This window comes from Platichthys flesus, chromosome 4, assembly GCF_949316205.1.
Source record: "Platichthys flesus chromosome 4, fPlaFle2.1, whole genome shotgun sequence".
NCBI lineage: Eukaryota > Metazoa > Chordata > Actinopteri > Pleuronectiformes > Pleuronectidae > Platichthys > Platichthys flesus.
Window position 1 is genome coordinate 26621283 of NC_084948.1, and position 26284 is coordinate 26647566.

The window sequence follows — 26284 nt, forward strand, 5'->3', positions numbered from 1 at the left end:
ATTATTTTATTCAGATACAAAGAAGTTGGGATTTATTTTGAAATAAATAAATATGGGCTTCCTGTCCCACTCATTCCACACAGCAGAGCCCTGGATGTTAATCAAATAAACTGGTCTTATTGGTTGTTTCTTGTTTTTAAGTCAGTGATTCAGAAGACTGAACAAACCATTAAGATACTGTCTGATAAAGAGATAAGACATTATTGATAAATTCACTATTAAAGACAAATGAATTGATGGTGATCATGGAGAACATCTGTCCGTCTGATCAAAGGGTGGGAAGCCAGGACATCTCAAAGGTTAACATGTGGATCAGCTTCTATCCACTTGTAGAACATAACCAGATTTATTGTTTTTAGGATTATTGAATTGTTAAAACTATGATGTGCTGCTCCAGCCCTGCAGGTGAAACCAGTAAGTCATGATTCCTGACCACCTGTCCACTTGATCCAGTTAATCAGAGAGCTGTCTTAGTGTTCATCTCCTGCTGCAACAGACGTTGAGGAGGTGATGAAGAGCCTGGGATTTGATTATCAGCAGACAGAAACCACTGGGTTTACTGGTTCACAAACCAGTGACAGATTTAAAAACAGATAAACAGGAGCAGGCACAGATCTGACAATAAAAAACATATCAAACGCATTCAGCGATGTTCAAAACACCCATGGGAAAATAACTAACATGAATGGAGAGGTGTGTAGTGAACTGAAGGGTCATGTATCTGCCTGGAGCTTCTGGTGCAGGATCTGGGACCTTGTTTTCTCCACAGAGTTATAAAGTCTCTACACTCTGAGGAATAATTAGACATTTAAATGGGCTCTCAGATTTTTACTGCTGGCTCAGTTGAGACCTGCTGGAGCGTAAAGTTTGGATTCTGGTGGCCCCGGCAGGATTGGCTCTGTGCATAATTACAGAGAGTTAATGAGGATTTAACAAATGGAGAATGCAGACGTTGGCTGTTCGCAGGTCAGACTGCAGACACATCTTGTTTACAGCTCCTGCAGGATGCCTGCAAGGCAAATTAAACCCATTCCCTCTCCGCTCGTGTGTGATTGGTGTGTGATTTGTGCTGGTCTGCAAAGAAAGACACATGGGCGTCTTTTCCGCTGAAGCAGCATCACTCAATAAAACTGCAAACAAGCAGAAAGACCTCCAAACAACACTTAATGTTACTGTTAGGGTTTCGGCTTTGAGGGGAAAGATATTTCTGTCACAATTTCACAGAGAATAGGAAAATTCCGAGTAGTTGAAAGTTCTCCAGACTTTTCCTGTGTTTGTCTCTTTTTTTCTCTGAACACCAAGCGCTGCTGGAATCTCGACCTCTTGTCGGGGTCCCTGGTGCAGAGGAAGGATTCCAGGAGAATCACACACGCTGCAGGGAGAACACACACACTCTTTATCTGTTCACTCACTGAATCGCTCTCACTCTCTGAGTGCTTGAAGCCGACTGGAATGTGTAAACTAGATAAGCAGAGAATTACACCAAGTCTCTGAAAGATGTGTTACATCACACACACAGACACACACACACACTCAGATATGACATCACCTAAGTGAATCAAGATGTAATCAGGGCAGTATGGGGTGGGTCCACATGAGGATCCATGAGTCCACAATAATATCTCTCTCTAACACACACACACACACACACACACACACACACACACACACACACACACACACACACACACACACACACACACACACACACACACACACACACACACACACACACACACACACGGAGGCCCCATGGCAGGGCTCCATGCAGCCCCCCAGGTGTCGCCCCCATGCTAAGACCCCCAGATAGTTTGGTGTTTCTCCAGCTCTCAGACACAGAGGGGGGGGGGGCAGGCAATGTGAGGTCAGTCAAAGCTATAAAAGCAGTCTGAGAGTGAAAAGAAGAGAAGGACGTGCAAAGGTGGGAAGAAGAGCTAGATTCAAATATCTCTATTCAGGTTATTTAGCGAATGAAAAAGAAGAAGGAACATAAATACAGGAAGAAGGAAACATTTTATGTTTTGTAAATATGGCACAATGCTGAAGCTGAGAACTGAAGCTGGCAAACAGAGCGACAGCCGGAGCCAATCCTTCCTCTCTCAGTGTCAGGTGATTATGCAAAAGGCTCACTCAGCCAGGTGGAATGAATCCATCCCATGACACTTGCAGTCTCATAGATTTCACAATAAAAGAGTCAAGATCAGGACAAATCTCAGTGGTTGAGTCACTTCCCTAAAGGTTTAGTCACCTGCTGATGAAAACTTGGTTTCAAACTTAATGACTCTTCAGAATTTTTCCCTTTGCTGCAATTTTTCATAGTAAGTGAAAAAAAATTGTTTTAACAAATTATCTTATGTGATTTGACCTGAACAGTCATGACCCACATGGCCCAACATGAAACCTGCAGTGGTTCCTGGTGAGCACGAGGTTATATTTCCACCCCCAAGCAACCAGTATACAGGATCAGTATACAACTGAGACACTGTGTGACCTCATCGCCAGGAATTCTGAGAATCTGTCAGTAAGTGACCCTCCATGTGTTTCCATTTAGAGCTGTAGAGCCTCGGGGGCAATCGACTGAAGGAAATGAGAAACGAAAAAGACCAAAGAGAAAGAGATGGAAGGAGGGTGAGATGAAAAGAACAAACCCAGAAAAGGAGAAGAGAAAAAATACTATTAACATGCCTGTTGGTCGTGTTTACAACATGTGTTTGGCCACAGATTCACAAATATCTGCAGCAAGAGGGAGAGAAGGAATCAAGAATAGAGGCTCAGAGAGAGATGACCTCAGAGAGAAGTGGTTTCCAGCTGTTTTCCTCCATCTGAGGCCCAGTAAGGCAACTCTCTGCTAACTTTAATCCAACTGTAATCCCAGTGTCCAGCAGCTGAATTAAAACTGAACTTTTATCTGAGACCAAAGAGTGAAATTCAAACATTATTGTATAAGACCCAATAATTTGCACTGATCAGTCTTTCAACAACTATTGGCTAGATCAGCATTAGAAGATGAAACCTACAACCTTTGTTGTGCCCCTGACCTTTCCTCTAGCGCCACCACTGTGGCTGAGTGGTAGAGTGGTCGTCCTCCTACTTGAAGGTCGGTGGTTCGATCCCCAGTCTGACCCATCTACATGTCGAAGTGTCCTTGGGCAAGATGCTGAACCCTGAATGCCCCCCCCCCCATAGAAAAGCAAAGTGCTGCGATTAGATGCACTGTATGAATGTGTGTGAGATTGGGTGAATGTAAAACTGTACTGTAAAGCGCTTTGAGTGGTCATCAAGACTATTAAAGCTCTATATAAATACAAAATCATTTACCATTTGTAGTTTTGAGTGAAACATCTCAGCTATAGACCATAGACTGAAGCTGCAGTATAGGTCGTAAACCCCACCTCCTCCATGTTAAGAGATGGGACATGGACCAAACTATTGAAATGGTAAACATGGTGAAGACTGTAACAACTAAACCTCAGCAGTCAATCGTTGTCCGAAAGTCAAACCAGACATTTTGACAGACGTGTCATTCATACTTCAATAAAAGACTAAAATAATATTGCCACTGTGGGAAATGAGCTATAGAAGTTAGGAACTGCTTTCTTCCACTGTTGGTCTCCGTTTGTGTCACTTCAACACCAAAACGCTTTCTCATTTGTTGACATGGATAAAATTAGCCACGACAACAACCATCACAGCTTTCACAGCTTTCGGTTTTGACCCCAGAGGGAAAGTCACAGTGGCCTCACTGCTACTGGGCTTCATTACAGACTGAGCATGTAAATGCAGAGCAGCTCCATGTTTTTCCTGGAGCATTTTCCAGAGAGTGAACGGCAGTGGAAAGCAAAACAATGAATGATGTAAGAGGGCCGAGGGCAAAATAACACAGGACATCGTAAATGTGTCAAAGTCGGCCTCGAAATACGGAACAATTAACATAAACGCCTCAATGAGGAACTGCAGAGTGCTATTACATACATGCAGTCATATAAATTAGTCTTTTACACAAAGGTTATGCATACAACATCTCTCTCTCACACACTCACACTCAGAAATGCACAACATCAACTTATTTAACCCGTTCTCTCTCCCTCCCTCCCTGATCCAGGGCTGATCCTCCCACCTCTCCGGCCTCCTTCCGTTCCCACAATCCTCCCCTTCACTCCTCTCCAGTCCTATATGGTCTCCCTGCGTCTCCCTGCGTCTCCCCCCTCTCTCCTTCCTCAAGGCTCAGGGGTCATCCGGAGGGTCCCTGCCCGCCTGGAACAAACACACCAAAATAGACAACTGCAGAGAAAGAGAGGAAGGGAAGCGACCGGATGGCCGCCATTCTCATCTGACTCTCAGAAAGAATACGAAGAAATATATTTCTGAAAACGTGGAAATTACCCTTCAACACTTGTGTTTAAGGGATCAAGGTCAATTTGTTGCATGTTCATATCAGGGAAGGGGGCTATAGGGACTGTTGTATGGTTTACAGTGCAAACATATGTGTTTACAAGTGTGTGTGTGTGATTGACTGTCTAGACCTGGGAACCTTAATGGTTGAACACTAAGACAAACAAACATCCAGCTCATGCCTCGTTGATTCTGGAAAGGTTCCAGTTGGACTAAGGTGTATTTGTGTGCATATGTGTGTGTTTAAGCTTGTTGAAACAGTTTAAAACCTTGAGTGGGGGTCCAGAACCTGGAGCAGCAGCTTCGTGGGGACCCACAAGTTAAAAGGTTAAAGTAGATGTATGGTACAAGGATGTCTGTGTGTCTGTGTGTGTAGCACAGAGAATACAATTCATTTATCTCTCAAACAACACACAAGAGAGATGAGTCCAAAGTCCTGTGCATGTGCGGGCGTGTGTGTGAGTGTGGTTGTGTGTTTGGGCACATGCCATCCATGGTCAGTTTTAAATTTGTCCTGTGGTTTGGATCGTTCCGCTCCACAACAGGAAGTTAAGATGTTGATGTTGGCGTCTCTGGGAGGATGACGATGCCTGACGGACAGACTCACAACCACATATTGTGTCGACGTCATTTGAAATAGTTTGCCAGCGTTTCATAGAACCGAGTGTTAGTCTGAAGTAAGTTTAGAGCCTTTAGAAGTTTCACATCCCCTCTTGTTCTTTCCAGACAGGCTTTTACAAATGTTTTTACTAGGTTTGTTTCCAGCTCCACACAGAAGTTAACTGATATTATCATCAGTGACCAGGTGATAACTAATCATTTCTTTGGAGTATTCTCTTCTTCTATTGTCAGGTGGCAGTTCCGGGCCATCCTGGTCTCAGGGATTAATCCAACATTCACGTCATATTATTTACACGGGAATTACCAGAACTTGAGCGGGAATAAAATATTACGTCAGCCCCTAGTTGTAATCCTGAGTCAGTGATATGTGGAATTTCCGACAACCACACTACGTCTCTCAACTTGCTCCAAGAACCACTGCTTTAACAAAAGAAAAAAAATAGTCTGCAGAACTGTTATAGACGGCAGAGACATCTAAATTAAATGTAATATAAACCCTAAAACAGTTCAATGTACTGATTAAAAAAGATATGTGCACAAGTTGAAATCTTCAATTATTTTTTAAACAAATGCTAAATGGCAGCATTTCTATAACATTTTTTATCAAAAAGGATTTTCATCTGCAGGAAAATGACTTCAGTGTTTTTCTTACGGATGCAGGAGGAAATCAAACCCACGAATCCCCCCTGTGATTAGTGGATGACCTGCTCTTCCTGCAGAGACTCACCAGCTGGGAAGACACCCCTATTTAACATTTTGTAACATAGCTTGTTTAGATTCATTCCAGTATGATTGCAGAGGTAAGAACACACAAGTTAGGTTTTCCAGCTCTTCCCATTACTCCAAGCCCCAGTTCTTCATGGCATGATACCACAGGATTCCTCCTTTGAGGTTCTGCCCCATGTTGCATGAAGCATGATACTGTATATGTTTCAGCTGCACATTCAAGCTGCCAATCTCCGGTTCTACCAAACTCCAAAGATGCTCTTTTGGATTCACATGAAACCAGCTTGAGATGATGATTCATTTGTGACGTGAAGCATTATCCAGCTGAAACCATGAGAGGATGGTAATCTGTGGCCGCAGCAACATAACTTAGATAGACTGTGGAACTCAAACCATAATTGATTGGTCTTAAGGCTCAACGCATGCAAAACGTCATCCCCCACAACCTCACACCACCACCGGGGTTACTGTTCTATCAGTTCCACCAGTGTGACCTCTGACATCAACAAGTCGTTTCATCCTCAGAATCCCGGCTCACTCAATGTGAGCCTGACAAGTCTCTGAGATCTTAGTCTGTCACCATCCTGATCTTTGAACTTTAACTGAAGCTCCTGACCTGTGGCAGGATGCATTGCACTGCTCTGACATGACGGGGTGATTGGACAAATATGTACGTCTTCCTAATAACATGTATCAGAATCATTTCTAAACACCAAGGCATTATATCAGAGCATTTGTAACAGACACAGGATTTGGATTAAAAACGTAAAGTGCTGATGGCACAGCATGAACTTCAGCTCAACAACCTCATAAAACCTCAGGAAATACACCCACCACATGTTTAATAAACTGAGCTTACGTAACCCAAGAACAACATCACAGTAAAAACAAGCTACACAAGATTAATTATCATTATCAAAACCAAGTGATGCAACAACAGAAACAGAGAAAGAACGTTCACAGATTTTCTTAGAAGGTTTCTCTAGTTCACGGCCATGAAAATACAACATAAACTTTCAATTCAAGGATGATTATCATCGTACAGAGGAAACAGTTGGAGGTGTGAGGACTTTCAGCAGATAGACAGACAGGCTGGCTGCAGCGGGACTGAGGATATAATGTTCCTCTTGCCCGTGACAGGAAAGCACGGCATTGTTTAGTTTGTTCAAAAAGTGATTCATCGTGGAGGAGAAATGGGCGTGACCCACTCTGACCAATGTGGAGCATAAGGAGGAGAACGGGAGGAGATATGGAAAGAATTTGTTTTGAAGAATTAGAGTGACCATCAAGCCTCAAGAGAAGCACAAGAACCTGAACTGCAATAACCTCCGCACAGACAGAAAGAGAGGGAGGGGGGACAAGCAAAAAGGAAAGGAAAGGGAAGGAGAGATGGTGGCTTCACAAGATGACAGTGGTAATGGCTGGATGGGAACATGGAACAGGAAGTGTGTGTGCCACAGTCTCTTGGGAGCAGCAGATTTGACAATCCCAGATCCTCAGCATGACAAAGTGGTGGGAGAAACATTGTTATCCCTGCAGAGGATGGACACTATATGTTCACCAGCTGGTCTCCAAATGTGTGGGTGTTTAAAATGTGAGTTTTTCTGGGCTTTGGCTGAAAGCAGCGGCCTGATGAGAGCTGTTAGAATGAACCATAACCAGAGCTGTGGGCTTGAAAGCCAAACCAGTGAGTTAAAGACTATATAAAGCTCTGAAGAGCTGGTGTGAACTACAGAGGCAGAGAATAACTCTACAAGTTATAGTATCAGCAGAAGGAAGCAACACAACAGACATAACAGAGATTACTAGGACTGTAAACAAAGATGTAAACGTCCCTTCCACTAACATGGAGGAGGCAGGGTTTAGGACGTATTCTGGAGCCGGTCACCAGGGGGCGATCAAGACAGATTGGCTTCACTTTTGGCTGCATGTTGTCCATGTTTGTGCTTCTCATCATTAGTTAGTGAGCTAACGTCAAAGACAAAGCACACTAATAAAACTGACATGATGAAATTCCAAGAAACAAAATCTGCCATTTTGGATCCTTGGTGTGTTTGTCCCCACGATGACACACTGTGATTGTGTTTCATTTGACTTCGTGTATTTTTGTGTCAAATTACACTAGATGCTGGTTTAAAGGGAACAGACTGATCTGAGATTTACTGTGAATGAAATTAGCCCTAGCTCACATGCAAACACACACGCACACACACACGCACGCACGAACACACACACACACACGTGACGTCACAAATACTCAATTGTCTAAAGTAGATCTATACGAATATACACACACACATGCAACCATACTTTACATGTGATGTCACAAGTGCTCAATTGTATGCAGTAGATCTGAACGAACACACACAGACACACACACATAGTCACACACACACAGTCACTTCCAGCATGTGGACGCCACAAAGGCCCCTTTCACATGTTGAGCAGATAAATACCAACACAGTGAGATAAGTTTGTTCATCTCAACCTCAGACTGCTGATCTATTCATCAGAAACTCGGTGGCTGAAGGTCGAGGTGAACATTGTCCAGTCTTTTCTCTGTCGGTTTCTCATGCAGTGAGAAAAAATCATTTGTTCCAGTGACGTGGGAGGTTCTGTGGAACTATGACATGACGCCCCGAATTAGTCAAACTGAATATTCCCCATACTCTCACAGAATTGATTCTATGTGTAGTCTGAAGAGAGGAGCCGCAGCAGAGAATTGACTGAGGTGTTGTAGATTTGCGGTTCATGAAATAAGCTGTTTTTTAGGTACCGATCAGAAATATCAATCAATAATGCGTCTGTTAAACTCAAGTTAAGTATTTGTCTTGATTTACATAGTCGAATATAAAACTTCTTTTCCCCTGAAGAAAGCAGCTGATGACCCTGAGGCGTTTTGCAGACAGACAGGGTTTTGTTATCACACAGGCTTGGATCACTACAGAGAAAAAAGAGATGAAAACAAGGAGATGTTTACAGGGAGAGCATTCCAATAGAATTGAGACTGTAACAGCACAGATTGAAAACATTAAAATATTTTTGTTGCATCCAACTGGAGAAGTTTGCTGAATGCAGCGACTGAAACAATAGTCCTGATGTAACTTCAGGGTTCTGACCATAACCAGTCAGGTCACAGTTCCACAAACAAATATCAGCTTGAGTGCTGTTTATATTTTATTAACTGACCCAAGTTAAGAGGAGTGTTGCAAAATCTATTGTAGGAATGACACTGATATCATTAGATAAGTTAAAGGTTTAATTTGTAAAAAAAAAAAATGAAGATAAAAGAAGATTCCATTTAGTTCAAATAATTGTAGAGTTTGGGTTAGAGAAGAAATCATTCTGTGTAACTGGATTAATCCCAACAGAATCAATGATTCGCCTTTTTTTGGTTGTGTATGTTTGTCTGTATAGCTTACTATGTTTTTGTATGTTTGTTTTCATCGGCTCAGTCCAACTGACAGTTTCATCAGAAATATCTAAGGATTAATTTCCTCCACCAAGGGGGGAGGGGGGGGGGGGTGTTTTCAGCTCTGTCTGTTTGTTGGTTTGTTAGTTTTTAAGCAGGATTATGCAAAAAAAAAGTCCTGATTAAATAAACATGAAACATTGGTGGAAAGAGAGAGCGAAGAAGCCATTTAGTTTCCGTGCAAATAAAAGTGTGTATCCAGTGAATTGGAATGTGGTCTCATATGACTGCTAGGTCTTGATAGAGGTACATCAATCAGATACGCCTATAGCTCCAGAATGGATATTTATTGACAATTCTAACTAATCTAGTTATTTGACTCAGAAGTGGACATTTGAGGTCACCCCCCCCCCCCCCCCCCCCCCGTGACATGAACAAACGTCCTCCTGATAGAACAACAAGTCATAACACGGTGATGGTGGCGTACGTGAAGTTTTATCTGTTAAAATGTCAGCTCCAGGACATTCAGTTCCTCCTTGTCTCCTTAAAAGGAAGATACAATTGATAATAGAGCTGAGACAGGCAGAATGTTGTGTTACTGTGCAACACAAATGCAACATCAGGTGTATTTTTGACCTACGGATTTTACTACAGTTGCAATTTCATAGGATTGGGAAGGTTTGGCAAAGCAGTTGCATTCAGGTGAAATCCGAGCTTTAATGCTTGACTATCTCCCAACATAATGAGACAATAAGGGAATCAGAGGAAGGACTTTAACAGACACTGTTATCTGGAGATGTCAGAACAAGCAACACTCGGACAGACACACTGAAGGGTGTGGGCGCCGCAGAATGAAAACTAACCCCGGTGCCCTCCGCTCTGTTTAGGGCAGCATGTGGGCCTATATAAGTAATATCGAATTTATAGAGCAGAGATATCCTGGCCTCAAACAAGCAGAGATACAAAACACATCGTTTGAATGGAGACTGAGCTTCAGCCCAGTCATCAACACTGGCATTCACATACACAGCGTCCCCACAAGTGCAAATGCAGTACTGCAGCCAACATGCCATCAATCTCCAAATCCCATCCAAACCTTCCTCTAAGAGGATCAGATCTTCTATATTTACACTTACCACAGGGAGCTTCCTGAACAGGCAGCTAAGCAGATTACTGATAAAAGATACGGTGAACACAGAACTTGTTTGTGTTTCAGGGAACTCCTGGAAAAAAAAGGTGAAACGCCTTACTGGGTGAAACAGGCCCAGTAAGAGTTCTAAATCACTGCACCACATCATCATGTAATCACTTGTATATGATGTGCGTTTATACATATCCGTGTTTTTCATTATTTCAATATGACTTTATTTATGACAATTGTTTGGGCAAAAAGACTCAAGAGTACATTATGTAGAAAAATCTGCTCAAAGTTACAATGAAAACCAATTCAACATCATTTTGTATATTATGATTTGGCACAATACAAATAAAATGTAATCTTTAACAGTTTAATTTGTTACATTTGTTAATTTGCTTATGTACAGAATCCTGCATGTCTGGTTCTTTTGTTTGGCAATCACAGTGAAACTGAAGCTCATGTGACACACATGGTTGCACGGTTCAGGAATCCACCTGGCTCCGAGACGTCTGTGAGACAGAAAATGATTCATCCACAAACCCAGGCTGCTGATCAGCACACCTCAGCTTGTGTCCCTCTACAGATCACCTGACAAATCACACATTTGAGTATCTACACAAAATGTATATGCATGAGCACCCTCAAACAAATTCTACCTTCAACAGGTTTAAGTGTGTTTCACGCTACTGTAGTGATTTATAAATTAGACATCAGTTCATGTTCGGAAAATTCAGCAAGATAAGTGTACCCAACAAACTGAAGTGAGTGTGTGAGTGTGTGTGTGTGTGTGTGTGTGTGTGTGAGATAGGAAACCTTTGAGGTACTTGGTAAACGATGTGTCTTCCTGGAGCCAGTGTTGCAGGATGGGAGGGGAACAGGAAGTGACTCACTGCAGGATCGAAGTGAACAAGGAAACAGGCTGTGTGCTGCTGGGGTGCTGATCCAAATCCTCCAATGCCGAGCCAAGAGCCGCGCAGCTTCAATCACTGCAGCCCTAAAGATAGACAGGAACCACGTCAGAAAGGCTGACTCGCCTTCGTGTGAGAAATAAAGGGATTTTAGGATTCTGGGTCAAAGGGTGTTTTTAAATAATTATTCATTTAACAGGGAAGCGTACAGACTGGGCAAAAGAACAAAGAATAGTCACAGGCAACAGAGGCCATTTCAGTAACCACAGCCTGAACCTTCCGGTTTTACGAAACCCCACCCGTCTGGTTCTCGAAGTAGCTGAAAATCATAGCTTAAAATAAGCATTTTAGGTTTCATTGCAAGTCTTGTCTTCAGAAAACTAACACATTTTTATTTTTAGCCGTTAAGATGACATGTATTTCATCATTAACGGGTCGTAAAAGAAAAACATGAAATGAACTTGATCCATAGCCACACTAACATCAACCGGAGACTATAAATAAAGATGGGTGATGATGGCTCCAAAAGTGCCACAGTGTCACTCCTGGTCATAAACCAAGTTCCTTAAAGGTTTATCAATCTCTCAAATCATGTCAGAAATAAACTGATAAAATGAAACTGAGGCAAAGAAAATGGCTGAACGCATAATTATAACTGGTTGATCATGTATCAACTTTATTTAAATACTTTGACATCCTCACCTACAGTGTACAGTTAGAAAACTCCACTCCTCCAAAGACAGGATACTGGTCAAATTTACATTGCAAGAAAAAAGGAACATGGAATTTACAAAACAACAAAGCAATAAAAGATCAAATCAACTTTAACTTTCACACTTGTTATAGCTGACACTCAGCCACGTAAGAGCCGGGAGGAAAGAGCCAATAGTGAATATTTTGTTAGTTTGAGTCAAAACCAAATAAAAAAAATCCTCCTCTCTTCACACTGTGGCAGGTTTCCTGCATCCCACTGAGGTGAGTGGTACTTTCATTATCCTGATATATAAAACGATTCAGTTCAAAAACGACAAGTGAGGAAGTATAGTTACCAGAGTATAAAAAAAATAAATTAAAATGATCAACATTTATACACGACAGTCGGCGACGATTCGGACAGCTGCTGCACAATCCTTTCCTTCAAGAAGTCAAATCTTCTTGCTGCTCCGCTATAGTGACTTGATTATCAGAGAAGCCCGACGATGAAATCTGTGGCTCATCAGGCAAAAAATGGAACTTAACCTCACCCTGATTCAGATGCTGCACTCTCATCTGACTTAAACGGTTTATGGTATAAGGCAGAAACTAGTCAGGGAAGTTCAGGAGTTAAGATTAAATCACTCATCCTAACTTTGAACATTTCCACCATGAAGCGTGCACTTCTACTGCGAGTCTGAGAGAAAACATGTTGAGTTGTGTTAACTGTTCAGACTGACAGAAGAGGGAGCACCTGCAGATGAATGCAAGGTTCTTGCATTCATTGGATTTTAGGTTCAAGTCTAGATTGTGATTGTCACATTGTCACTAACCACTGGAGCCAAAGCTTGTAAATTGACGCTGAAACGCTGCAATTTTTTTCCAACCCTTCAGAAATGTGCAGCACGCCTTGTGGGATTCCTTTCCATTATTATCAAAAAGTTAAAAACTAAATGATTTTAGAATAAGCGAATCAAGGTGTCCTATTCTGATCATGGTGAAAACACATAAAGGCTTGAATATTACATGTGGAGCCTTTGGGAGACATATCTTTTCAGCAAAGGGGAAAAATAAAACCGAAAATTGTTTAATGTCCCTACAAGATCACTGAAGCCTTGGCTGACCATCAGCCAGCAGAGATGAGGAGGTACAGCATGATGTGTACGTCTGAAGTCTGAGAAGCAAGATTTAATATCCATGTCCGCTACCTTAAGGCCACAGAAGCTTATATTTATGATCTGCATACTCAATTTCACTGATTAAATACAAAAAGTAAATGAAGGTGGAGGGAACGGACAACAGTGGTGTAGTGGGGTAGAGAGGCAGTGCTGAAAGGTCACAGGTTCACTTCCTTTAAACACCACAGTTGCTTGTTTTGGGGCAATTGCTAAATACCTGATATGAAACTGTGTGTGAACAACTGGAGGAGATACAGACATTAAAAATATTAATACAACCCTCAGAGGACATAAACCGACAGTGACAAGAAGTAGAAAAATAAATACTAAAAAAAAAAATCAAGCAGAATATAGATTTAAGTTTAAGTACTTAGTAGCGAGCGTTTCTGCAGAAAATGTGACATGGTGAATCAAACTGACAAAATATAAGCTTCTATTTGAAAACAGTTTCCAAAAGGAATAAAGAGGACAGTAAATGCAAAGGCAGTGATGTAGCAAACAATATGTTTCAGCAACAGGACTTGAGAAGTTGCCTCAGTGCTGTTGTTAATAACAACAAAACTAACTCTGAGAAGAAAACTGCCAGGAGCACGGCCAACTTCAACTGCCCAATATACACACATGTATATCAAACCGTTCATAGATTAGAAGATTTGCAAAAAATGAAGCTGAACAACTGAAATGGAAAGGGAATAATGAGATGAGATATAAATGTGTATTTGCTGCTGTCTGAATAACTTTTTTCATTAAGCATTGAGATGAATACATTTATTTCTACATCAATAACTTTGTTTAAAATAGAGATTTGGAGATTCACTTTTAAACCCCTCCCAAGAGTCTTTTATAGAATCTGAACCCGCGCTGTGATAAAGCATTTCTGTGTGTACACGATGAACAACATCAGTTTGTTCAACATTTGTCTCAACCAGTCTTACAGGCAGATGCCTCAGTGCGCTTTTCTCTCCTTTTCACTGCTCAGTGTCCAAAATGTTAAAAGAGGCCAACCAAGTGATGCTATTATGGTTCCAGGGTCAAAAGGTCACTGGCAGAACGGTGAGGCTGTGGGGTCAAAGCCTTTGAAAACGTCTTTCAGTGAGGCGTTTTCCTGGTCTATGGCCGCCTGGTCGGGCTGCGCCGGGCTGTTACCTCCGAAAGGGCTGCCAGTCCCACCACCAGGCTTGGTTGCCTGTTTCAATCCGCCAAAGAGAGAGGACACTGGTAGGTTGTGGACGCCTGCAGGCCCCTGGTCTGCAGCAGCTCCAGGAGCACCCTGACCTCCGGTTGCAGCAGCACCGGCTGCAGTGGCTGCTCCCTGGGACGTGGAGTTAGGCGAGGGTGCAGGCTTTGGCCGGGGCCTATTATAACTATTGTATCTATCTGTCCCTTGTTCTCCACTTTTCTCTGGCTCTGGTTGGTCCAACGCAGACTTCCTAACAAAAAGGGGCTCCTTGGACTTGGGTTTAGCCGTTATGGTGTCACTGAGTTTGGAATCTGTGTTGGGAGAGTTGTTGGAGCCACTGCTAGTACCAGGGCTGCCTGGTTTGTTAGTCCTTGGGTCATACAGACTGATGTTGCTCAGCATATTGGCTCCCCCTGCTGGCCCAGCCCCCACACCGCGCCCTGCCCCACCTGAAGAAAGCAGCCTTGGATCATAGGGGGCAGTGGTAGGGGGAGGTGAGCTAGATGTTGTTGCTGGAGTTGTAGATGAGACAGGAGCTGGTGTGGGTTCTGGCGGCTGCTTCAGTGCTGACTTCTGAGGCTGGAGGCGCGGGTCTGACAAGCCCTTACGAGCCACACGGGGGTCAGCTGGCTTCTCTGGAGGCGCAAGAGGCATGGTGGGAGCTGGACTCAGCAGTGACATCGGGGCAGAAGAGGTGGGTAAGAGAGGAGGGGAGTTCTGCGATGGGCTGGAGTTGACCGATTTCAAGATGCGAGACAGAAGCTCAAAGTCTGGGATGGAGGAGGTGGAGGAGGAGGAAGCAGGTGGGTCCGAGGAGGGAGGCGACTTTACAGGAGGAGGCTGTGAGTGAGGAAGCGAAGTGTGGAGCTGCTGCTGAGCACGGGACAGACGGGGGTCCAGAGAGGACACAGGAGGGATGCCTGGTGGAAGAGGCAGGAGGTCCTGCTTGGGGATAGGGATTGGAAGGAGATCTTCAGGTGACCAAGTGATGGTTTTAGAAAAAGCGGGCATGTGGAGAACAATATCCTTCTTGATGTGGCTGAACTGCTGTAGTTGAGAGCGTGGATCCCTTAGAGCCATACCCATGAGTGGGTCCAGAGGAATTGGTACTGGCTTGTCCCGTAGAACCCGCTCCGTCTCCTCCTCTTCCACTGTTGGGGTCGTAAGTGGGGGGGGCTTGTAGACCAGAGGAGGCTCTTGTTTAGTGGTTGGTGGTGGGTGGGATGTGGGTCCAGTTGAGGCAGCAGCAGTTAGTCGAGCTAGCCTGGGGTCTGCTGGCGGTCCGGCGGCAGATGGAGTGGGCACGGAGTCGGAGGAAGACTCTGCATTACGTGCCAGGCGTGGGTCCCGGAACAAGCGGGGGTCTGCTGGGCGAGCTGGAGGGTGGGCAGGGGAGGTCTTCTGCAGGCGGGGGTCACTCGGGGGGCCTTCAGCTTTTTGAGGAGCCTGGGTCTGCTGGCGGAGTGTCTTCAAGATTGAGGTCACACTACTACCGCCATCCTCATCCTCACTGGAGTACCAGTTCCCTGAATCACCTAGAAAGGGATGACAGACGTGTTTGTGTTAACTGAAACAAACTAACACTTTACAGCAGATCCTACTGATTAACATTGAAAAAATCTTTAAAGGCATCATACATTGTACAACTTCCCTGAAGACTAAATACATGGGCATACCCATTAAAGACAGATGTTTATTATGATAACGTAAAATCTTAAGATAAATCACAAAAGCATTAAGGGAGAAGATGAAAACGCAGATGACAGATATATTTTACACAGATGTGGAGCAGATGATTCTCCTCTACCTTCAGCGTCTCTACTCTTCTCTGCTCCTCCCTCTGCCATTCTGCGGGCTCGTTCCTCTTCTTCCTGCTGCTTCTGTTGGATCCTCATAAACAGGACACGTTGTGCTGGAGGCAGGAAGTCAGGAACAGACATTCCTCCCTGATTGGCTGACGTTCCATTTGCGGAGCCATCTTGACCACATGTCCCTCCTCCTCCTCTCTCGTCCATGCCGGAGAAAACCTGAAAGTTGTCACCTGAGAAGGAACAGCGATTGTATGAAATAGTAGAACATTTTTATCTTTGCTGCCATCACCTGAAAAAAATATTCAACATTCAAAATAATTACTCTAAAGTAATTATTAACTATGAATTACACACCTTCTTGGATCACTCCCTCCATTGGCCGACCCTCCTGCTGATTGAGGAAGTTCTGGTAGTAATTTCCTCCACCCTGAGGCGGACCTGGGGGCATAGGACCGCCGAATGGAGGACCGTCACCAGATGGAAATCCTCCCATCATGGGTGGTCCACCAGGGCCCATGTTTGGGGGCCCTTGGTTCATCCCGAGGTTGGGGCCCATGTTCTGCATGTCAGGGGACATCATGCCTTGAGGAGCAGGAAAGCAGATTGGGCTGGTACCAGGTGCCCCTTGAGGTCCAGGTGCTGTGGTCTGACCCTGGCTGCCACTGGGAGTCTGGCTCCTGATACAAGAGGGAGAACCAGGAATCAGGAATAATTACATTTGTTTATTTTCCACAGCTGAATGAACAGTTACTGGGTCTGATAGGGTTGTAGTCTCTGCAGAAATTGTATGTGAGTCTGTGTGCTGTCTGTCTAGACAGGGTCTGTAATTATAAACAGTACCCTTTAAATGTTTACATTTTTATCTCTTACCTGACAGCCAGTTTGTGAGCCAGCTGTCCCGTCGGCTGAACTTTAAGATCGAACAATGAGGGGATTTTCCTACCTCCACCACCTCCCCCTCCAGAACAGGGAGGTGGGGGGCCCATATGGGGCGGAGGGATGTTAGGATTCATGGGCATGCCTTGGAAAGGATTTCCATCAGGGCAAAACTCAGGGGGACCAGCACAGGGATTGGGCATAGGGACAGGCCCTTGTCCCGGTGGTGGTCCTGGGGGTCCTTGGTTAGGTCCAGGAGGACCCCCAAAGTCTCCGGGTGGTGGCCCAGAAAAATCCCCTGGCCCTGTGTTTGAGTCTAGGGGAACAGGCCGAGGAGGTGTGGGGAGGAGGCCCACTCCAGGAGGGGGTTTGGGGAGAGGATTGATTCCCTGCTTCTTGAGTTCCTCCACCTCCTTCTCATCCTCAGCTCCTGCTTCGGCATCCTCTGCCAGCATCTTGAAAAGAAGTTAACAAAGAATCCACTGATAAATGTTTCTAAATAGTTTCCAATGGTATTTAAGAAAAAGTATTAGTTAAAACACACAAGGTTTCTGCTCAAGAAATAACTTTTTAAATTGTATAAACACAAAAGCTGTATTCATTGTCCTTTAAACCACTGAATAACTTGAACAGATAAACTTTAAAAAAAAAAAAAAAGTAACCTGCAGGGTTAGAGGGTCCTATGTGGTTTGGTTTAACTTAAAATATCTTTTGTATTTTCTAATTTGATTGCCAGTTGACCATCTAGATAAAGACAAGAAACCAAGACATGTTATATGATGTGTTTTGTGAATGTGACTTAACGATTAGGCCCTAGATCTTACCTTGTTAAGGAGCTCCTGAGTGTCGTCACTGAGGGCATCATGTGAAAACATACACTCGTCGCCATTGACACAGTTACCTGTGGTGTGGAACAACTTGCAGGGGAATTCACGTAGGATGGGAGTCAAGGAGAAATACTTGCACAAATATTCTGCAAAACCTTTCATGCTTCCAATTAAGTCAAATCTGAATAATCTAACTTCAGTCTGGGAAAAATATAGCCAGCTTGGCTGTTTAATCACCTATATTCAGAGACAATTTCCCTTTGACCGAACTCACAAGCACTCAACAATGTACCAATATTCCCCTGTGCTAATAGTCTCTCTGTGAAGGATATCATGCATGTAAGGGCAGTGGTCAGCTCGAGCACAGAATCCAGTAATGTAGAACTTGCACAGCTCCTTCTTCTTCGGCAGTTCTATGTCATGGCTGAAGTTGCAGTGGTCCCCCTGTCGGTTCAAAATAGAACATGATTAAATCTGTTTGTCCGGGGGACAAAATCTGAAGACACACCTTGAGACCAGAAGGTTCAAATAAACAAACAATATTTCAGATATTTTGCATTATTAAATCTATTATGGTGTTCTAAGGGTTATTGATGGTAACAACATCATCAATATAGTTTATCAGCATTGCATAAAAACAAATGTAGTAAGAATATGATAAATATTATAAGTTGCCAACAAACTAAATCACAAGATATGATTCTGTCAAGGTACAACTTTCTGAGTCGAAATAGCAAACATAAATGTGATCTTACCCAGGTGCATCTGCCCTCAATGTAGTACTTGCAGATGGCCTTTCCTTTCTTATCCTGGTGTTTGTCATTCAGATTCCTCCTTCCTAATCCAGGACCATCACCTCCACATCCATCCTGAAAATAAACAAACCAACAATTACATGCTATCTGTTTCTGATAGAATATCTAGTCAATTTGGGCTGAAAAACAACTATAGAAACCTTACCCCATTGTCCATGTCATTGTCGTCATCATTCCCCATGTCACCTCTCCCTCTCCCTCTGTTTCGACCTTTTCCTCCTCTGATCATTCCCCGTCCTCCTTTACCTCTGCCTCGCCCACGGCCTCCTTTACCTCCTGGTGCAGAAAGTAGAGAGTAGAAATTTAACACTGTCAGACAGAGGTTTGTAAGACACCCTGTGCATCATTATTACAGCTGGAGAAGACAGATGAAAAACAACACACACAAATACCTGGAAACCTACCTCTGCCTCTGTCTTTGGACTTCTTGTACGGATTGAATTCTTTTGAGTAGTCATCATAGTCTTCCTCCCCCATGTTGTCATAATCATCTTCTCCATACTGTGAGGACAGTTGAAAGGTGCCACTGGTTTGAGTCTTGATATAAAGCACATTTTATTTTGTCAATTCCAAATATCATTTAAGCAAGAATTAAGGTTCTGTGAAACTACGCTAGCTGGTATATAAAGTTGGTAAAAACTGTTCAGATCGATCCTTTGCCTAAAGTAAAAAAATGTACTCTTGGTTTGGTTTGGGAAACTAGAACACAGAAATAGTACAAAGAGACATCCAAACTATTTGACCTATGAATGCATTAATAGGATTTTGACTTTTCTTATAATTGACCAACAGCAGGGATTGTTTTTCTGTGCTGGTATTTATTTACTTCTGATTACATGTTAATTATATTTTAATAACTGTGTAAACAAATATTATAAAGCAAACAAAACAAAGCAACAACTTGTTCCCAGGATTGTGACCAAAGTAAATAAACATGAGTCAGTCTGAGTTCAAAACCTCACCTCCATCTCTTCTCCATAGCCATCTCCTTCATCATTGTCTCCTCCCATCTTTACACCTCGTCCTCGTCCTCCTCCACCTCCTCTTCCTCTGCCGCCGCCTTCTCCTACTCCTACTCCTCTACCCCTCCTTCCTCCCCTCATTCCTCCACGGCCTCTCAGGCCTCTCATACGACCTCTGCCCCCTGCAGAGACACGCAGACAAAAAGAGAAATTAAACGCGATCGAGCTACAGAGGCAAGAGACTGTCAGTAATGTTTCTACGGAATTTGGATTGAAAGTTTTAACAAATAAGCTCCTTGTCTAACAACAGATCAGAATTAAAGACAAAAGAAAGCACGTGGTAATGACTACATTACTACGCTTTTGTCACATAGTGGCACAAACCTTGTTTACTTTCCTGAAGGTCAATGGAAACCTAGTAACATTTTCTTAAAAATATTAAATAATTCCAAAGTATAAGGTCACACAAAAAATAAATGGTCAGATTTATATAAATGTAGTCTACAAAAGAAAGTGGAATTCACCCAATCTGGTCTATGTCGTCGTCTAAGGTCTGAAGTATTCTACTTTTATCAGTTGTACTCTGTGTCAATGACTAATGAATCAAATCTCATTTGAGCAAATGAGCAAAATATTTAGCATTGGGCTTAATCTGTGGCACAGCAGGTCTAAAATTAAATTCCAAAAGTTTAACCAGACAATCATGGACCCACCTCGTCCGCGACCACCTCCTCCTTCCTTAGCCTTGCGGTACTGGTTGAGTTCCTTCGTGAAGTCGTCATAGCCTTCTTCCCCTATTTCCTCTTCTTCCTCTCCCTCATAGTTCTCTTCTTCATATTCCTCGTAGCCTCCGTAGGTCGGCTTTTCCATCTTCATGTAGCTGCCCTTCTTTGAGCCACTGTAGCCTCCATGAGTCTTGAGAAAGATATAGATATTAGATGATCATTTAAATGGCACTTACTTATTGCACTTAGTAGTTTTGCTATATTTTTGAGGAAATTGTACTTTCTTGATTCATGTTGTTCTGGGTTTATACCCTCGGGGTTGAATGCACTTATTGTAAGTCGCTCTGGATAAAAGCGTTAGCTAAATGAAATATAATGTGATTTTACTTTCACAAATCAAGACTAAAATTGGCAGTATTTTTATGTGAGTATGGACAATGTTTGCTCTTTTGACTTACAGGAGGGGGGTACTGGGGACTGTACTCTCTGTACTTCCTCTTCTCACTGGGACTGTAGTCTGAGTCCTCACTGAAGTCTGAGTGGTCGTCATCAGAGGATGCATGACGCTGAAAGACAGAGCAACCGCAGAGATATTGACAGAATGTAAGCGACACATAAGTCTTAGATAAAACAAGTGCATGTGGAAAACTGGATTGGTATTATTTTTTCTTAAGTGGTTTGAGTTCTCACTTTGTGTTTGGATTTGCGCTTCTTTTTAGCCCTCCTCTTCTCCCTTTCTCGCTCCCTCTCTTTCTTCCTCTTCCTCTTGCGACGGTGCGATCGCTCTTCGTCAGATTCGCTACTGGCGTGGCGCTCCTTACTTCCCCGAGGCTTCTCCACGGCCCCTTCCCCTCCTGGCTCACCTCCTCCACCTGCTTCATCACCCCCATCTCCAACGCCTCCTCCTGCTGCTGCTGCTGTGGATGCACCTCCACCTATTTCCTCCACCTCAACTTCTCCCCCATCATCTTCCAGCTCACCTTCCTCCAGTTCTCCATCCTCTGGCCTGCATATGAAAAGAACATATAGACATGTTATACATCTCATCTTCTCATTGTGGCCGACTCTAGCAGCCTGCTCTGAAGTTTTAGGAAATAATTATGTATAATATGTAAAACATGAAAGAAACCAGGATGAAATCAAATCAACATTTTGTGATTTGTTTTCAGAGGTCGTGGATAAAAAGGTAGGAAAACGAGCACAGAGGGTCGGTAGAGATCGCAAAAAAACATCAAGTCTTCTGTTTATTGCTGATTAATTTACTAACCTTTCAAACACAGGTTTTTTGATTGAACCAAGAGTTTATTAATGTTTAAATACGTTTTCAAAAGATGAACCAAGAAACATCTGAACATTTAGTAGCGAGATGGTTTCCTGAGGTATAATACATAGACTGCATCACACAGGTTGGATATATTATAACTAAAAAAAAACAAATAATGTGAAATAGTAGTTGGTAATGTTAATGGTTCAAAATTGGTTGAAGCCTGTGATTAATAATTTCCTTGTGGTGCATTTAACTTGCTGTGGACATTTCTGATTCTTAACCTCTCTTCTGGGATATTTATTGAAGATACAAACTGTTGGGACAGTTGCTAAAGTCACAATAAAGTGCACATAAAATACAAAATTGTGTATTTGCAAGTGCCTGTGATTCTGCCAGGTGTATTTACTGAATCCGTATATGTCACAGATGTATTTATGATAAAAATTCACAGATGTTATTACTCTACATTGAATAACTACAAAAGATGTGCAGAAAGAGTTCCTACAGGGAGCCAAGGAATAACACTAAGTGCTCATCATGTAACTCAGGTGAGTGCAGAACTTTCTGGATACGCCAAATGTATAGGGCCTTGCAATCAAAAACCACCTCCAGTGTAGAGATACTTTAGAGTTCAGCCCAGTCAAAATACATGTAATGTCCCCTTAATGCTGCTTCATGTTAATTTAATGCAAACTAGAAAAAGTAAGTTTGTATTTAACACACAACAAAATGGTGTGAATATATAACCCATAAAGTGTGAGGAGCACACAAAAGGTCAAACACCGAAAATGCCCATGGCTGACTGGATCCCAATTCTATGACACTGCGTGAGGGATGGACAATGAACTAATGATGTCCTCGGACAGAGGTCAACTGATCCTCCCAAGCAGCAGTTTTACCAAACCATGAGATCCTGGTTGATTTGAATCACATGACAAAGGCCTACTCCAACAGCGAGTGGGGGATGCAGGAAATTGTTCATAGGGTTTGGGATGAGGTTTTAAAAAGCTCCAGGTACCAAAAGTACAGAACTTTCCAGGCTGAAAACTGTACGATTTACGGCCCAAGCTAAAACAGGAGATAACTTCTAGTAAAAATGAAGGAACAAAGTATTAATCACTCCGTATTTAGGTCCTGGCCGCTCCCACAAGGGACCACACCCAATGCAGGCTCAAGGCTGAAGATACTGCTGAAGCCCAGCAGAGAGGCCAGGGTCATGTGAACATGACAGGTGGTTGGTACAGTCAACTGTGTTTGAAGCTCAATGTCATCTGCACTGCATGTGTACACTGCACGACACCACATCCTCAGCATGCAAGCTTCCTCTGGGGAGAGCAAAGTAATCAGCCTTAATAACCTGTGATCTGAGCCACATACTTCTACAGAGATCAATTCAGAAATAAGTAACCAGTGCATTTAGTCATGAGCTTATTCCATTACTGGAACACATCAGTGGAAACTGATGCCAAGTAAACAACTTCAAGTCTTCAAGTCAAATCATCATTAAAAGCTGTTAACTTAAAAATGTATTTGTCTTTATCTAGAAGAACAACATACACTATCAGGAACATGCTTCAAGAAGATAGTTATCTGGAAAAACTTTGCTGAATAAAAGTCACTCAAGCTCAGAACCAAGTTCAGTTTTTGAGTAAAGAGTCATTATTATAAAGGTAGTTCCCCCATTATTTTAGCATTTTTTTCTAAGTAGGTTAAAAAAATACAAATATATACAGATTACACAGTGTTCAATACAACAATTTATGTTAATACCAACTGTTAATACAGTGTTTTTCCTTAAAACTTATCAAACACGATTTAACAGGTCTATCAACTTTGCACCTCCTCTAACAGGCTCTTTATCTACACCAGAAGTCACCTTTAAATCCAAACACCACAAACTCAGGAGAATCATCTCAACAGTCACTGCTTGTGATACAAAGCCAGTTTCTCATTAAGACCTATGGGACACAAGTAACTCTGCTGACCCTGTCTATCCCATTGCAAAGGGATTTGGTCATATTATGAAAGCTGGTTGTGGTGAATAGGGAGAAGCTTGGATTCACTATAGACAGAAGCTGATGGCCTCTGGCCTGTTGAGACACTAAATACACATCGGCTGCTGCCAACAATATACCAGTTTAGATAAAAGTCAAAATGCACACTAGCCCTGTCTAGAAATCAACAAGTCACTTCAGTGTAAATGTGACAGTTCATAAAGTCCACAGAAATAAACCTTTGCCTAACAGACGTGCAGAGAGGAAACATTTTTACTACCTTCATGAGTTTCTGAATATTGATCACAATCAAGACTAGACCCAAAAAAACTGCTGAAAACTAAGAACACAGGTCTGTGCAGTATCTGCCATCCATGTACACTATGATAAACAAGATTCAGTCCATTAACACTCAATACCATAACATCTCTGACCACACCATACTAACAGACAACTGGGAAGATCTGACAGTTCAACAGAGCACAAGATTATTATCATCTTCTACAGATGACTGAATCAAAGGATTACCATGCATTATGGTACATTATTAACTTAGTGGAAGAATCCATAGCTTCGTCAATTCTGTAAGCAAAAGGGCCACAATTAAAATGGGGGAATACTTACTGTGACAGGTTTTCTCCACACTCAACAAGTTTTTATCCCTAGCCATTAAGGGACACTAGTGGGGTCTGTGGGGCGTGGGGGTCAACTGGTTAACACACTGAAGGTTTGCCAACTGGGACACTGTGGAAAAGGGAATTTTGTGTTTGACTTGAAACACACTTCTGGGATGCTTTGCAGACGTTTTGCACTTTTTGGGAACTTTTGTGGATGTTTGGGACGAGTCAGTGAGGGCACGACTAGAAAAAAGGGAAATATTAGACAAATGAGCAACAAACAACACAAACACGTCCAGAAGACTATCCAACGAGACTCACTGGACAATAACACTGGTTAATCGGCATCTTTAGAAAGTCAAATATTCTTAAATTAGGCAACAATTAAGAGTTTAGGGGAAGAATTTCCATCAATGTAAAAGCATTGGGGAGCTAAATAAGTTTCAATACGAGTATTATTAACGTAAAATGACGGTGACTACACATTTTAAGTAGGTGGACACCATAGAGCCAAGTTATTTCGTAATAGCGTCACCGTGTACACCGAATTACAGAACGGATTCTGACGTATCAGCTAATTTCCATTACCCATACTGGTCTGATACCGTTATACACGCTATATTATTGCGATGATGCATTGAGTGGAAACGCGGATAATTAGCGGATTACCATTCAACAACCATTAGCTTAGCCACCCTCACTCTCTCAACAGTAGCACTAGCTAAAGAGCTAATGCTGCTAAGCTAGCCGAGGAGTAGGCCCATGTTAGCAATAAAAACAACCGCTTGTAATGCGTCGCACCTGCGGGACGTTCGTTACCGTCCCCGCACAAACAACACGCGTGAACCACCGCTCATTGAGTCGATGGGTCTTTTTTAAATGTGGGCACGTTTTCGACCGATGCGCTTTCTAATCGTGGAAGTGAAGAATGGCGGCGGAGCGCTCGGCGGGTTCACTGGCGTCTTTTTGTCTCTGGTCACGTTGTCTCGAGTCGATTGACCGTGGCTTGTGGACACGTAATAAAAAGACGGGGAACAACGTTCTCCCAGGTGCTATGTGGCCTCCCAGTTGGCGTTGTCGTGTCAACATGGCGTTCTTTACCTCTGCACTCGTTTTCCAAGAAAAGGTGGATTTAATCCCTCTGACAGAAAAAAAAGGAAAAAGAAACTCCGGGCTTTTTGTGTAAAAGCACAGGACAAATAAATAATTTCATTTCAATATGATTGTAGAATTACTCGACCTTTCGTCAGTCAGGAGACTGTTGTGTTCGTGGTTGGTAGTTGGGGAGTTTGGATGCACAGTCATGCTTTCCACAGCCATTTCCTCTAGCTACATTGAGGTGCAAAAAAATTACAACTCGACACTTGAAATCACTGGCTTATGCGTCACTTCACTAGGATTCTACTGGATTTTGATTTCAGGAAGAGTTTCAGTTCATTGTAGGCAAATTCTCTCCACTACAGTTGTCACAGAAATATGATGAAAGTGAGTCCTGACGCTCTCCGTCCTACTGTAGCGATGTGAAATGACGACTGGTGAACGTAAAATGGCCGTCGGTCTTCTCCAAGGAGAAAGGGGGCGTTTTCCTCCGAGCGTGACATCACAACGATAGGGTGTATGTGTGTGTGTGTGTCTCACGGAAATTACCGAATGTGAAAGTCACCGGGTGTAAACAAGCCCCCGAGTTTGACTCGCAGGAGCCTAAAGTACCTTTTTCAATAACTACAGTTTAATTAGTTAAACACTCGACACAATACACTGGTCTAACAAGGGCTCAGATTCCATTTGATGTCAAATCATGTGCATAATGTGAAATCATAGTATAAAGTGCACACGCCAGGTTGTTTAATAATAAAATAAATTTACATTGAGCATAAACTCTTATAGATATAGTAGATGTACTGAATAATATCCAACATGTCCAGTATTTGTCAGGCAAAGCATTTTGATAGGAATAACCTGTTGTGTGTTTGTGTGTGTATGTGTGTGTGTGTGTGGGGGGGGGGGTAGTATTCTGAAAAACATCATGCACTCTGTGAGGAGATTCCCTAAAGCTCAGCAAAAAGCAAATTCCTAAAGGAATATACATCACACAGTTACACAACTAATGCTACAAATAAAAAAGTTGTATTTGTCTATACA

The 26284-nt window shown here is 42.7% G+C and overlaps 1 protein-coding gene across 4 annotated transcripts; it reads right to left on the bottom strand.

Moving 5' to 3' along the window:
* Window positions 1–11846: 11846 nt before the first annotated feature.
* zc3h4 (zinc finger CCCH-type containing 4) lies at window positions 11847–25686 on the bottom strand. Of its 4 annotated transcripts, none has more exons than XM_062385764.1 (14): window positions 25383–25686; window positions 20955–21270; window positions 20723–20830; window positions 20253–20454; window positions 19540–19721; window positions 18982–19078; window positions 18723–18853; window positions 18518–18631; window positions 18095–18206; window positions 17760–17869; window positions 16930–17390; window positions 16414–16736; window positions 16056–16289; window positions 11847–15783 (listed from the first exon to the last, which is right to left on the bottom strand). In XM_062385764.1, the coding sequence occupies exons 1-14, from the start codon at window positions 25460–25462 to the stop codon at window positions 14108–14110; spliced, it is 4146 nt and encodes a 1381-aa protein (XP_062241748.1). In that variant the 5' UTR covers window positions 25463–25686; the 3' UTR covers window positions 11847–14107. The 4 variants fall into 4 exon arrangements, with proteins under 4 accessions (XP_062241748.1, XP_062241747.1, XP_062241746.1 ...); XM_062385763.1 differs by having other exon boundaries at window positions 18970–19078; XM_062385762.1 differs by having other exon boundaries at window positions 18982–19114.
* Window positions 25687–26284: the final 598 nt, after the last annotated feature.

Bases quoted from the DNA above. Each gene is read 5' to 3' on its own strand.
- zc3h4 (XM_062385761.1), bottom strand. From the start codon at position 25,462: ATGGCTGTGGAAAGCATGACTGTGCATCCAAACTCCCCAACTACCAAC. The intron at 18,854-18,969 runs GTATTTGTGTGT...TTTCTGCACCAG, and splicing joins AGGCAGAGGTAGGTTTCCAG to GAGGTAAAGGAGGCCGTGGG. The intron at 18,207-18,517 runs GTAAGATCACAT...TTGAACCGACAG, and splicing joins TTGAGGGCAGATGCACCTGG to GGGGACCACTGCAACTTCAG.